Source organism: Pan paniscus, chromosome 18 (assembly GCF_029289425.2).
Source record: "Pan paniscus chromosome 18, NHGRI_mPanPan1-v2.0_pri, whole genome shotgun sequence".
In the NCBI taxonomy this organism is placed as follows: domain Eukaryota; kingdom Metazoa; phylum Chordata; class Mammalia; order Primates; family Hominidae; genus Pan; species Pan paniscus.
In genome coordinates this window covers 23,729,540-23,743,188 of record NC_073267.2, presented here as the reverse complement: position 1 = coordinate 23,743,188, position 13,649 = coordinate 23,729,540, and the positions used below count along the sequence as shown (strand labels likewise).

General features: G+C 42.6%; 1 protein-coding gene across 3 annotated transcripts in view; it reads right to left on the bottom strand.

Annotated features, from left to right (window-relative positions):
- OTOA (otoancorin) overlaps positions 1-6,332 on the bottom strand; it is an 82,468-nt gene extending 76,136 nt beyond the window's left edge. Inside the window, exons 1-5 of one of the 3 annotated variants that reach the window (XM_055099999.3) lie at positions 6,238-6,332; positions 5,900-5,928; positions 5,778-5,808; positions 5,633-5,660; positions 3,021-3,108 (exon numbers count right to left, since the gene is read on the bottom strand). In XM_055099999.3, coding sequence (XP_054955974.2) covers positions 3,021-3,108; positions 5,633-5,660; positions 5,778-5,808; positions 5,900-5,928; positions 6,238-6,328 — 267 coding nt within the window. In that variant the 5' untranslated portion in view covers positions 6,329-6,332. Of the gene's footprint in view, positions 1-424; positions 826-3,020; positions 3,109-5,632; positions 5,661-5,777; positions 5,809-5,899; positions 5,929-6,237 lie in introns of those variants that run through there. The other 2 variants (XM_055100002.2, XM_055100001.2) reach the window with 2 other exon arrangements.
- Between the last annotated feature and the right edge of the window lie 7,317 nt (positions 6,333-13,649).

Below are 13,649 nucleotides of genomic sequence, written 5' to 3'. Positions count from 1 at the left end.
CTTAAACCCGGGAGGCGGAGGTTGCAGTGAGCCGAGATCACGCCACTGCACTCCAGCCTGGTGACAGAGCGAGACTCCATCTAAAAAAAAAAAATAATAATAATAATAATAATAATAATAATGGGATTCCTCACAAGATCAAGATTTCCAACTTCTCTTGAAAAATGTAAAGGTTTGGCAACACCGGGCGCACATCCCCTTTTTGGCAATAATTGGCAAGCCAAGGGACAGCTGCTTGTTGAAGTAACTCTCAGGCCCAGCCAGCCCGATTCCCCCATTCCATGGCCTGCCTGGTCCCTGTAGGTGATTGAGTTTCCCATCAGCAGCAGCTGGCCTTTGTCCAGGAAGTTTAGAACCCCAGATGGCACTGTGCCCAAACCCAAGCTACCAGCGCAGGAGCAAAATACAGGCGAAATGAACATACTCTGTGGCGCCCCCTACAGGGCAAGGAGCAGAAGCCATCAGCCTCTCCTGAAAGAGATTTCCTCTGCTGTCTGGGGAATTGTTCTCTAAATCTCCGTTAAACAGACATGCCCAGTGTGATGTCATGGGCAAAAGGTGAACTCTAGACCCAGACAAGCCACATGCAAATCCCCGCCTTGACACTTACTAGCTGTGTGGCTTGGACGAGTTACTGAACTAGGGTTGCTGGGTAAAATACAGGATGCTCAGTTAAATTTGAATTTCGGGAAAAACTACACTTTTTTTTTTTTTAAGTATAAGTATGTCTCAAATGTTGCATAGGACATACTTAACTTAAAAAATCACTCATTGTTTGCCAGGCAAGGTGGCCCACACCTGTAATCCCAGCACTTTGGGAGGCCAAGACAGGCGGATCATGAGGTCAGGAGTTTGAGACCAGCCTGGCCAACATAGTGAAACCCCATCTCTACTAAAAATACACAAATTAGCCAGGCATGATGGCATGCACCTGTAGTCCCAGCTACTCAGGAGGCTGAGGCAGGAGAATTGCTTGAACCTGGGAGGAGGAGGTTGTGGTGAGCTAAGGTGGCACCACTGCACTCCAGCCTGGGCAACAGAGCAAGACTCTGTCTCAAAAAAAAAAAATCACTCATTATTTATCTGAAATTCAAACGAAATTGGACATCTGTTTTTTGTTTTTGTTTTTGTTTTAGAGACGGGGTCTTGCTCTGTTGCCCAGGCTGAAATGCGGTGGTATGATCATAGCTCACTGTAACCTCAAACTCCTGGGCTCAAGCAATCCTCCTGCCTCAGCCTTCCAAGTAGCTGGGACTACAGGTCACACCACCACACTCAGCTAATTTTTTGTTTGTTTGTTTGTTTGTTTGTTTTTGTAGAGACAGGGTCTCGCTATGTTGGCAAGGCTTGTCTCCAACTCCTGGTATCAAGCAATCCTCCCACCTATGCCTCTCAAAGTGCTGGGATTACAGGCATGAGCCACCACGCAGAGTCACATCTGTATTTTTATTTGCTAAATCAGCAACACTTCTTCTGGGCCTCAGTTTTCTTATCTGCAAAATGGAGGCAATAAAAGGACTTACCACATAGAGTTATTACGAGGATTCAGTGTGTAAAGTGTTTTCAATAGTTGCTAGCACACAGTAAGTGCTCAATAGTGCCAGCTATTATTCTCTATCTTGACCAAGGTGAATAGTGGCTTAATTAAAGCCTCACCCCTAAAATGAAAGGTCCTTGTGGGTAGTATCATGACTGGCTTGTTCCCTACTGAGTCCTCAGTGTCTAGAGCTATGCCTGGCAGAAAGCAGATGTTAACTCAGTAGATATTGAATGAATAAGTAAATATGGTATATACACAGGAAGAGATGTATCAGATTAAAGTAGATACATCTCATGAGTATCCATTACTGCTAGAGAGAAAAGTGGCAAGCATTGCTTCTCTTTCAGTTTCCCTGACTGATGAAGAAGAGAAGAAAAGCAGATGCCATGTGGGGCCAACAGCCACCTCCAGCTAGTGGCTGTCCTGGGACCTGGCAGACAATAAGCTCTCTGACTATATTTGTGATATCAATGTTGGTTGATGTTTCCATTTTCATTAAAACATAAGTAAAAATGGAAACAATGAAGACATATGTCAGAACTTTATTCATTAATTAATGACATAAATGGCCTTTTGCTAAACTGAATAACTTTCTCAATACTGAAAGAATTTTTCTCCAATTTTCTGTGTTATCCACAGTGTGATGATAAAGACACAACATGCCACACTAGGCTAACAGTCAGGCAGGTGCTGTGCAGTTCACCGCAGTCACCACCACAGGCACGAGCCCTATTGCCCCTTAAGGCAAATATCCTTTGCCACCTATCAACACGCTTGTGCTATTGTTTTCATTACAGTAGTACATTTCTTGGACCCATGGTAGAAAGACTGATCACTATATCCAAATATCCACTCTCTCACTGCTCTTTATCAATTGAACCCTTCAACTTTTAGTTGGGTACATGGCTCCTTTGCAGTAAGATGTGACTATGGTGTGTGAGCCAATCTAATGTGTACAGAGGGAATTGTGTAACTTGCGTCATATCCTCAGAAGAGAAGATGCTTACCCTTGTCTTCTTCTTCCCACCCCTCCCCTGGATTGGAGAAGGGAAGAGGTGTTTCCACCACATGGGCAATAACTCCCCAGGAGATGACAAAGCAGAAAGATAAAAGGAACCTGGGTCCTTGGATAACCTCATGGAATAGAGCTGCCTTTTCTCTGTGGCTTTCCCACTTAGCTCTGGACTATTGTCCAAGAAAGAAATAAACTAAATTGTTTGAGCTGCTGTCATCTGGGGGTCTTTTTGTTATAGCAGCTCAGCCTATATCCTAATATACCATGTCTCCATCAAAGGTGGGAAAATGAAAGAAAGACAAAATAGCTTATATCATGTTTCAAGAAAAACTGGACAGAACCCTTTTCCTTGCAGAAGCAAAGACTATCTCTACATCCAGCCCACTTCTCCAACTTACCTGGCCCCTGAGTTTGCAATCCCTGAGCACTGAGATGGGAACATATAGATGGGTCTCAGGTACACACCTGCAGGCTGGGGATGGTGAAGGCAACATTCCGGGAATTCAGATAGGCCAGGACTCTGTGGGACAGGTCATCCGTCCACACGTGGGAGCTTCAGTTGAAGACAGACAGGAAAAGATCACAATGACAGATTCTCCTACAAGCACTACTGTACTAGCTAAGTGCCCAGGGGACAGGTAGGGATGGACCAGGGGTGTTAGGACTTTGTGCTTGGAAGTGGGAGGTTTCTCTTTTCTTTTCTTTCCTTTTTTCTTTTCTCTTTTTTTGAAACAGGGTCTTGCTCTGTTGCGCGATCACGGCTCACTGCAGCCTCAATCTCCCCAGCCCAAGTGATCTTCCAACCTCAGCCACCCAAGCAGCTGGGATCACAGGTGCATGACACAACACCCAGCTAATTTTTTGTAGAGATGGGGTCTCACTATGTTGCCCAGGCTGGTCTCAAACTCCTGGGCTCAAGCAATCCTCCCACCGCTGCCTCCCAAAGTGCTGGGATTACAGGAGTGAGCTGCCGCACCCAGCCTGAAGTAAAACATTTCTTAACCAAGCACAGTGATAGGATAGTTTCCAATTCTAGGAATCTGCCTGGATCCCATTCTCTCAAAGCCAATTCCCAAATTTCTAAGCTGTATGCAATATTCTAATTCCCGTAACAATCTGCTTAGATTGACTACAATCCAAACTGATTGTGTTAGAAAGATGTACATTTAAAAGCAGACGCTAGGTACACCATGAGAGGCTGGAATAGCATAGTTAGGAGTGTGGGCTCCAAACTGGATTTGAATCCTAGTTCCATCACTTAGTTGTGTGGCTTGAGACAATTTGATAAATTTTCTTGTGCCTCAGTTTCCCTTTATATGAAATATGGCTAACAACTGTGAGATTAAAATTTGTTCACACATGAAAATTGCGTAAGACTGTGCCCAACACACAGTAAATGCCCATGAATAGCCTTTTCTCTTTTTTTTTTTTTTTTTTTTGGAGACAGAGTCTCACTCTGTTACCCAGGCTGGAGTGCAGTGGTGCAATCTCAGCTCACTGCAACCTCCGCCTCCCAGGTTCAAGCGATTCTCCTGCCTCAGCCTTCCAAGTAGCTGGAATTACAGGCGTGCACCACCACATCCAGCTCATTTTTCTATTTTTAGTAGATACTGAGTTTTGCCATGTTGGCCGGACTGGGCTGGAACTCCTGGCCTTAAGCGATCCTCCCACCTTGGCCTCCCAAAGTGCTGGGATTACAGGATAAGCCACCATGCCCAGCCTATGAAAAGCCTTTTGTAATCTTACGTTTGCTTCTTTGTTTGTTTGTTTGTTTGTTTTGCGATGGAGTCTCACTCTGTTGCCCAGGCTGGAGTGCAGTGGCTCAATCTTGGCTTATCACAACCTCTGCCTCCTGCGTTCAAGTGATCCTCCTGCCTCAGCCTCCTGAGTAGCTGGGACTACAGGTATGCACCACCATGCCTAGCTAATTCTTTTGTACTTTTAGTAGGGACAGGGTTTCACTATGTTGGCCAGGCTGGTCCCGAACTCCTGACTTCATGATCCGCCCGCCTTGGCCTCTCAAAGTGCTGGAATTACAGGCATGAGCCACCGCGCCCGGCCTGTAATCTTATAAAGAGATGGATGGATGGATGGATGGATGGATGGATAAATTAATAAATAAATAAAATACTTAGACTGAAAGAATATATCCAAAAGTACCCATTGGTGCTATCTTAGGGAAAGGAGTGGTTATGGGAATCTTTCACTTTAACATAACTGGGTATCCCTGACATGAGGCCCCAAGACCCCTATTTCTTATCGATTATAGTACTCATCATATTAGAATTGTTTATTAATATTGGCATTTCCACACTACCTAGTTCCCTGCCCCATGTCCCTGGTATCTGTCTGTATGCAGCTTATAACGCAACAGTAAAGGGAATGGGTCCTGGAGCCAGGCCACTGGTTCACGTCCCAGTTGTGTGTCCTTGATTTACCCTTCCTGGACCTCAGTTTCACCATTGTGTGCAATGGGATAACAATGGGACCTACATTGTGTGGCACTTGTGAGGATTAGATTGTTTCTATACCAAGCACTTAGTAGAATACCCACTACATAGAAAGCACTCAGTAAATTTCAGCTCTTAGGCCGGTTGCGGTGGCTCACACCTGTAATCCCAGCACTTTGGGAGGCTGAGGCCGGCAGATCACCTGAGGTCAGGAGTTTGAGACAAGCCTGGCCAACATGGTGAAAACCCATCTCTACTAAAAATACAAAAATTAGCCGGGCATGGTGACAGGTACCTGTAATCCCAGCTACTCAGGAGGCTGAGGCAGGAAAATTGCTTGAACCCCAGAGGCAGAGGTTGCAGTAGTGAGCCAAGATAGCACCACTGCACTCCATCCTGGGCAACAAGAGCGAAACTCCGTTCAAAAAAAAGAAAAAAATCAGCTCTTATGCTAGAGTGAGGAGGAATGATGCCCGTGGAGCAAGGGTGTTGACTTTTAACACATTGTGCATTGATTGACATTTTTTGTAATGAGCACATATTACTTTTTACAATTAAGAGACTTCCATTAAGAATTTTTATTAAAAATCTATACCATCCCTTCCCCTCTCCTCTAGGGCAGGTTACCTTTGAAACTGTATGAGATCCAGCAGTGCTACAATGGGAGTAAAATGAAAAGACATCTTTAAAAGGAATCATTCCAGAGAGATCACAGCTACATTCTGTTTGAAATTCTTAGAAGAAGCAAGTGGAGATCAAGGGGGCACATTACCATTCAGATAGCTTCCATCTATTATTTCTTCCTAAAAGGCAAAGAGATAACATCAAGTATAACAACCAAAAGTTGGCAATTCCAGTAGAGGGGACTCTGATTAACAGAAATAGAATACTCACCGCCATGTTTTGCAACAATGGATGCAAATCTGTAAGAAAGCCATTGAATGTATAACTAGAATTGAATTGTGTGACCTTCAAAACTACAAATATGGGTTAGAGGAAAAGCCCCAGAAAGCCACTCATGAAGGAAATTTTTAGTGAATTTTAATTATAACTGTCCACTCTGAGAAAACCGTGGCTTGAAAAATCCTCTTAGAATAATCCTGAAAAATCATACATGCACACACCCACAGCCCAAAAACAACTTACAGCATCATGTACCTAATGTATCTATCCCACCTCATTCCCTAAACTGTGTGGAAACCACAAAGGGTGATTCTTCCCTCAGGACTTACCCTGCCTGGAATTTGGCACTGTATAACTCGACACTCCATGGCTCAGAAAAAGGAATAAGAAAAGGGAGTATGTCGTAGGTTCCTGAGACATTCTCCTGTAGTTAATTTAAGCATAGAAGTGATTCATGTTTTTTTAATATATATATATATACACACACACATATATATACATATATATAAACATATATATATATATATATATATGGACATTCAGAAGACAAAAGGAAAAACCAAGTACACCCAGAATCCCTTGAAGTCTTTTTTAAAAATAATTTTAAAACTCACCTACTTTCCTCCATCTAAACCCCCATTCTTGTCTAAGACACTATCATCTCTCTCCTTGGTGACTACAATGGCCTGTTTATCTTACCACTATCCCCGACTCCTCTCAATCCAGCAAAAAGGTATAGTCAAAAGTAGACTCTGGGCCAAGCATGGTGGCTCACACCTGTAATCCCAGCACTTTGCATGGCCAAGGTGGGTGGATCACTTGAGGTCAGGAGTTCGAGACCAGCCTGGCCAACATAGTGAAACCCTGTCTCTACTAAAAATAAAAAATTAACTGGGTATGGTGGTGCATGTCTGTAGTCCCAGCTACTTGGGAGGCTAAGACAGGAGAAGTGCCTGAATCTGTGAGGTAGAGGTTGCAGTGAGCCAAGATTGTGCCACTGCACTCCAGCCTGGGCAACAGAGCGAGACTCTGGAAAAAAAAAGGTATAGACTCTATTTTATCTGCAAGAAATTTATATCCAGAATACAAAAACTACTCTTATAATTCAATAAGAAGATAGACAAGCCAAGGGGAAAAAATGTTAAAAAGATATGAAGTTGGCCAGGCGCAGTGGCTCACGCCTGTAATCCCAGCACTTTGGGAGGCTGAGGTGGGCGGATCATGAGGTCAGGAGATCCAGACCATCCTGGCTAACACGGTGAAACCCCGTCTCTAATAAAAATACAAAAAAATTAGACGGGCGTGGTGGCGGGCGCCTGTAGTCCCAGCTACTCAGGAGGCTGAGGCAGAAGAATGGCGTGAACCCTGGATGCGGAGCTTGCAGTGAGCCAAGATCACGCCACTGCACTCCAGCCTGGGTGACAGAGCAAGACTCCATCTCAAAAAAAAAAAAAAAAAAAAGATATGAAGCTAAACTTTATAAAAACAGATGTAAAAATGGCCAATAAGCACACAAACGATTATCACATTAGCTAACAAGAACTAGCAAATTAAACTCACAACGAGACCACTACAAAGTCACTAGAATGGGCAAAAATTTCAAAGACTGACTATCAAATGTTGGTGATGATATGGAACAACAGGAACTCTGATACAGCTGCTTGGAAAAACTGTTTGACAGTGTCTTACAGAGTTAAATATACAATACCCTATGATCAAGAAATGCCACCCCTAGGTATTTAAGCAAGAGAAATGAAAACATGTCTACACAAAGATTTATATAGCTTCATTCATAGTAGCCAGATATTGGAAACAATCACATATCCAATAACAGGTGAAAGGTTAAACGTGGATCTCCATTCAGTGGGATACCATTCAGTAATAACAATAAAAAGAAATTCATCATAATTTTATTCTAGCCATGATGGAGTAATTGGCAATGGATAAACCGTCCTGCCTTAAACAATTAAAAAGCTGGCTGAAATATGTGCATCCAAAGGTTTTTCAGACATTGGGCAGCAGGTAGCACAAGACTGAGATCCCTGAGCAAGGAAGGCAAACAAGCTGAGCTCTATAATTGCTCCTGCTCACTGCCTGGAGTCTCCATCCAACAGCACAAGGAGGGAGAATCCAAACAGAGCCTACAGGTCTCACTGAGCAGAAGAGACGGAGTGGAACTTCAGGGAAATCAAGGCAGCTAGAATCCATAAGAAGAATACTTGGAGAGGAGGAAGTTGCACAGAGAGAAAGTTCTGGAGATCTGAAGAAGGGTCTTTTGAGACTTTGGCTGAATATTTATCTACCTTTGCATGTAAGAAACCACCTGAGGCTGGAGAATGAACCACCAGTAGGCAGAACAATCCTTGGACCTCACAGGGGAATGAGAATAGCTCCTACAAGCTGCAATGGAAAAACCTCCAAATACATTGGGCATCAGGGTCAATCATCAAAGAATAATTGCCTCCATGATAGCCCAAATTAGCCCTAGGCTAAAGTTTATTCCAGATCTGCCCTAACAAAGCTCAAAAGCAAGTCTTGGAAGGATCTAATTGATTCCAAGTAAGTGAATTGCATTCCAGAACAAAACCCAACAATATTTAAAGCAGTATCATAAAACCCAGAAACTTCAGAAAACCAGAAGATGGAGAAAGAAAAAAAAGAAAAAAAAAATCCAGCAATGTAAAATCCGAAGTGTCCAGATCTAATCAAAAATTATCAGGCAGGCCAAGCACAGTGGCTCATGCCTATAATCCCAGCCCTTTGGGAGGCCAAGGAAGGTGAATTGTCTGAGCTCAGGAGTTTGTGACCAGCCTGGGCAACATGGTGAAACTCTGTCTTTACCAAAAATGCAAAACTTTGCCAGGGATGTGGCAGGTGCCCAACTACTCAGGAGGCTGAGGTGGGAGGGTCACCGAAGCCTGGAAAGTTGAGGCTGCAATGAGCCATGATTATGCCACTGCACTCCAGCCAGGGTGACAGAGCGAGAACCTGTCTCAAAGAAATTTTTTAATAAATAAATAAAAATTACCAGGCATACTAGGAAGCAGGAAAATATGGCTGATTATCAGGAGAAAAATCCAATCAATAGAACAGATCCAGAAATGACACAGAAGATCCAATTAATGGACAAGGATGTTTATTATAAATACACTCTGGAAGTTCAAGAAAGTAGGGAAAACTGCGAGCATGTTAAAGGGAGAGACATGGTAGGTGCGAAAAAAACCCCAAGAGGAACTTCTAGAGATAAAAATACAATATCTGAAATGGAAAATACACTGGATAGAGTTAACAGCATATTAGACACTGCAGAAGAAAAATTAGTGAACTTGAAGTCATAGCAAAATAAATTATCCAAAGTAAAATGCAGGGGGAAAAAGACTGAAAAAATTAAGAGGGCTCTGGAGCAATATGAAACTATTTGAAATATGTGTAACTGGAGTCCCAGGAAAGGAGGGGGTGGCAGAAAAATATCTGAATAAATCATTAGCAGGGCACAGTGGCTCACGCCTGTAATCCCACATTTTGGAAGGTTGAGGTGGGCAAATCACTTGAGGCCAAGAGTTCAAAACCAGCCTGGCCAACATGGTGAAGCCCCATCTCTACAAAAAAAAAAAAAAAAAAAAAAAAAAAGCCAGGTGTGATGGCTGTAATCCCAGCTACTCGGGAGGCTGGGCACAAAAATCACTTGAACCTGGGAGGCGGAAATTGTAGTGAGCCAAGGTTGCACCACTGCACTCCAGCCTAGGTGACAGAATGAGACTGAAAAAAAAAAGAGAGAGAGAGAAAGAAAAAGAAAGAAGGAAAGAAAGAGAGAAAGAAAAAGAAAGAAAGAAAGAAAGAAAGAAAGAAAACATGACCTCATGACCAAATTTGTGTAAAGTTTGATAGAACTACAGATTCACAGATCCAAGAAGCTCAACCAACCCCAAGCAGAGGAATCATGAATAAAGCCACGCCAAGGCATATAATAATCAAATTGCTAAAAAAAAAAAAAAAAAAAAGATTTTTAAAAAAAAACCAGCAAAAAGGAGTTGCATCTAGACTATATTGAAAAACTCTTAAAACTAAAAAATAAATAAGCAATCCAATCAGAAAATGAGCAGAAGATATGTGCAGATATATCATCAAAGTATGTATACAGATAGCAAATAAACACATGGGAAGATACTCAGCATTGTTAGCCATTAGGAAAATGACCACTGAAACCACAGTATAATTATAGACCTATCGGATGGCTAAAATAAAAAAAAAAAAAAACATAATGAAGCCAGGCGCAGTGAATCATGCCTATAATCCCAGCACTTTGGAAGGCCGAGGTGGGTGAATCACCTGAGATCAGGAGTTTGAGACCAGCCTGGCCAACATGGTGAAACCCCATCTCTACTAAAAATACAAACATTAGCCGGGCATGGTGGCTCATGCCTGTAGTCCCAGCTACTCAGGAGGCCGAGGCAGGAGAATTGCTTGAACCGAGGAGGCGGAGGTTGCAGTGACTGGGAGGCAGAGGTTGCAGTGAGCCAAGACCGCACCACTGCACTCCAGCCTGGGCAACAGAGTGAGACTTCAACTCAAAAATAAATAAATAAATGTAACCATAATGCCATTAACTAGAAAGAATGAGGAGAAACTGGATCACTCACACATTGCTGATGAGAATATAAGGTGGTACAGCTATTCTGGAAAATAGTTTTGTTGTTTCTTATAAAATTAAATGTGTACTTAACATACAGCCCAACAATTACACTCTTGGGCATTTATCCCAGAAAAATGAAAATTTATGTTCACATAAAAACCTGTACACAGGCTGGGCATGGTGGCTCACGCCTATAATCCCAGCACTTTGGGAGGCTGAGGCAGGTGGATCACGAGGTCAGGAGATCAAGACCATCCTGGCTAACATGGTGAAACCCCATCTCTACTAAAAATACAAAAAATTAGCTAGGCGTGGTGGTGGGCGCCTGTAGTCCCAGCTACTTGGGAGGCTGAGGCAGGAGAATGGCATGAACCCAGGAAACAGAGCTTGCAGTGATGCAGTGAGCCAAGATCGCGCCACTGCATTCCAGCCTGGGTGACAGTGTGAGACTCCAACTCAAAAAACAAACAAACAAACAAACAAAACCTGTACACAAATGTTCATAGCATCTTTATTCATAGTAGCCGAAAAATTGAACCAATCTAAATGTCATTCCATAGGTGAATGGTTAAACTCACTGTGGTATGTCCACGCCATTGAATACTACTCAGCAATGAAAAGGAATGAACTATTGATACAGGCAATGACTTTGATGCACCTAAAGGGAATTATGCAGAGGGAAGAAAGCCAATCACTGAAAGTTATATACTAATGATTCCAATTATAAAACATTCTTGAAATAAAATTATAGAAATGCAAACTAGATTGGTATTTGCCATGGGGAGAGGGAGATAAGGCTGTCAAGGGATGCATGAAAGAGGCTTGTGATCACCAGGAGAGTTCTGGGTCCTGATTAGGGTAGCTGTTACATTAGTCTACCCATGTCACAAAATTGAAGAAAACGATATAAAATATACACACAAAGGAGTGCATGTAAAACTAGTGAAATCTGAATAAGCCCTGAATTTGTACCATGATTTCCTGAATTTTATATGGTACTATTGTTACATAACATGTAACCAATGGGGGAAACTGGGTGAAGAGTACACAGGATATTTCTTTTGCAACTTCCTATGAATCTGTAGTTATTTCAAATTCTTTTTTATTTTCTTGAGAGACAGAGTCTTTCTCTGTCACCCAGCCTGCAGTGCAGTGGCATGATCATGGCTCACTGCAGCCTTGAACTCCTGTGTTCAAGTGATCCTCTGGTCTCAGCCTCCTGAGAAGCTGAGACTACAGGCATGCACTACCATGCCCAGCTAACTTTTTTAGTTCTTGTAGAAATGGGTTCTTGCTATGTTTCCCAGGCTGATCTCAAACTCCTGGCCTCAAGCAATCCTCCCATCTCGGCCTCCCAAAGTGCTAGGAATACAGGCATGGGCCACCATCCCTGGCCACACAATTGTTTTTTAATTTAGTTATAGTAGTCTGTACCACTGTAGGATGACAATAGTTAACAATAATATATAGTTTCAAATGGCTAGAAGGAAGATACTGAACAGAAAGAAATGAGAAATGTTTGAGATGGTAGACATGCTAATTACCCTGATCTGATCACCATACATTATACATATCAAAACATCTTTATGTACCCCATAAATATGTACAATTATTATATGTCAATTTTTTTTTTTTTTTTTTTGAGATGGAGTCTCACTCTGTCACCCAGGCTGGAGTGTAGTGGCGCAATCTCGGCTCACTGCAACCTCCGCCTCCCAGGTGCAAGCGATTCTCCTGCCTCACCCTCCTGAGTAGCTGGGATAACAGGCATGTGCCACCACACCCAGCTAATTTTTGTATTTTTAGTAGAGATGGGGTTTCGCCATCTTGGTCAGGCTGGTCTGGAACTCCTGACCTCTGGTGATCAGCCCACTTCGGCCTCCCAAAGTGCTGGGATTGCTGGCGTGAGCCACCGTGCCCGGCGTATATGTCAATTTTTTAAATAAATAAAATAATAAATTTTTAAGCACCCAAAGGGAAAAAACCCATATTATATGCATAGGAAAAGGAATACATTACTGATATAGGCAACAACACAGATGAACCTCAGAAACATTATGCTTATGCTGAGCAAAAGAAGCCAGTCAAAAAAGACCACATAACATATGATTCCATTTCTGCGAAACTCTAGGTTATCTAGAATATCTAGATTCTAGGTTATCTAGGTTATCTAGAATAATCGTCAGTGACAGGAAACAAATTAGGATTGGTCTGGGGCATTATTAGGGTACAATGGGAAAAGTTTATTGCAACAGGGCACAAGGGAACTTCTTGGGGTGATGGAAAATTTTTTTTGTAGATATAGGGTCTCACTATATTGCCCAAGCTGGTCTCAAACTCCTGGTTTCAAGCAATCCTCCCTTCAAGCTTCCCAAAGTACTGGGATTACAGGTGGATGCCATTGCACCCAGCCCCCATTTTTTGTATCTTGATTGTGGTGGTTGTCACACAGATACATACATTTATCAGATCTCACTGAACTGTACACTTAGTGTGCATTGTATTGCCTGTAAATTTATACCTCACAGAAGTCAGTATCAAACAGAAATGGAAAAGCATGGACTGTGGAGCCAGTCACCTGTTCTGAATCACGTCTCTGCCACTTACTAGCTGTGCAATGTTGGACATATTTCTTTCTTTTTTCTTTTTTTTTTTTTTTGATATGGAGTCTTACTCTCTTGCCCAGGCTGGAGTGCAGTGGTGCAATGTAGGCTCACTGCAACCTCTGCTTCCCAGGTTCAAGCGATTCTTCTGCCTCAGCCTCCTGAGTAGCTAGGATTACAGGTACCCACCACCACACCAGGCTAATTTTTGTATTTTTAGTAGAGACAGGCTCCCACCATGTTGGCCAGGCTGATCTCGAACTCCTGACCTCAAGTGATCCACCCACTTTGGCCTCCCAAAGTGCTGAGATTACAGGTGTGAGCCACTGAGCCCGGCCTTGGACAAGTTTCTTAATCTCTCTGCACTCCAATTTTCTCGTCTGTAAAATGAGATTAATGATGGTACCAGCATCACTGTGTCGTATGAGGGTAAAATGAGTTGTTAATAGTGAATCACTTCAAACAGGGCTTGACACAAAGTCAGCTCTGTATACAAGTTTATTAA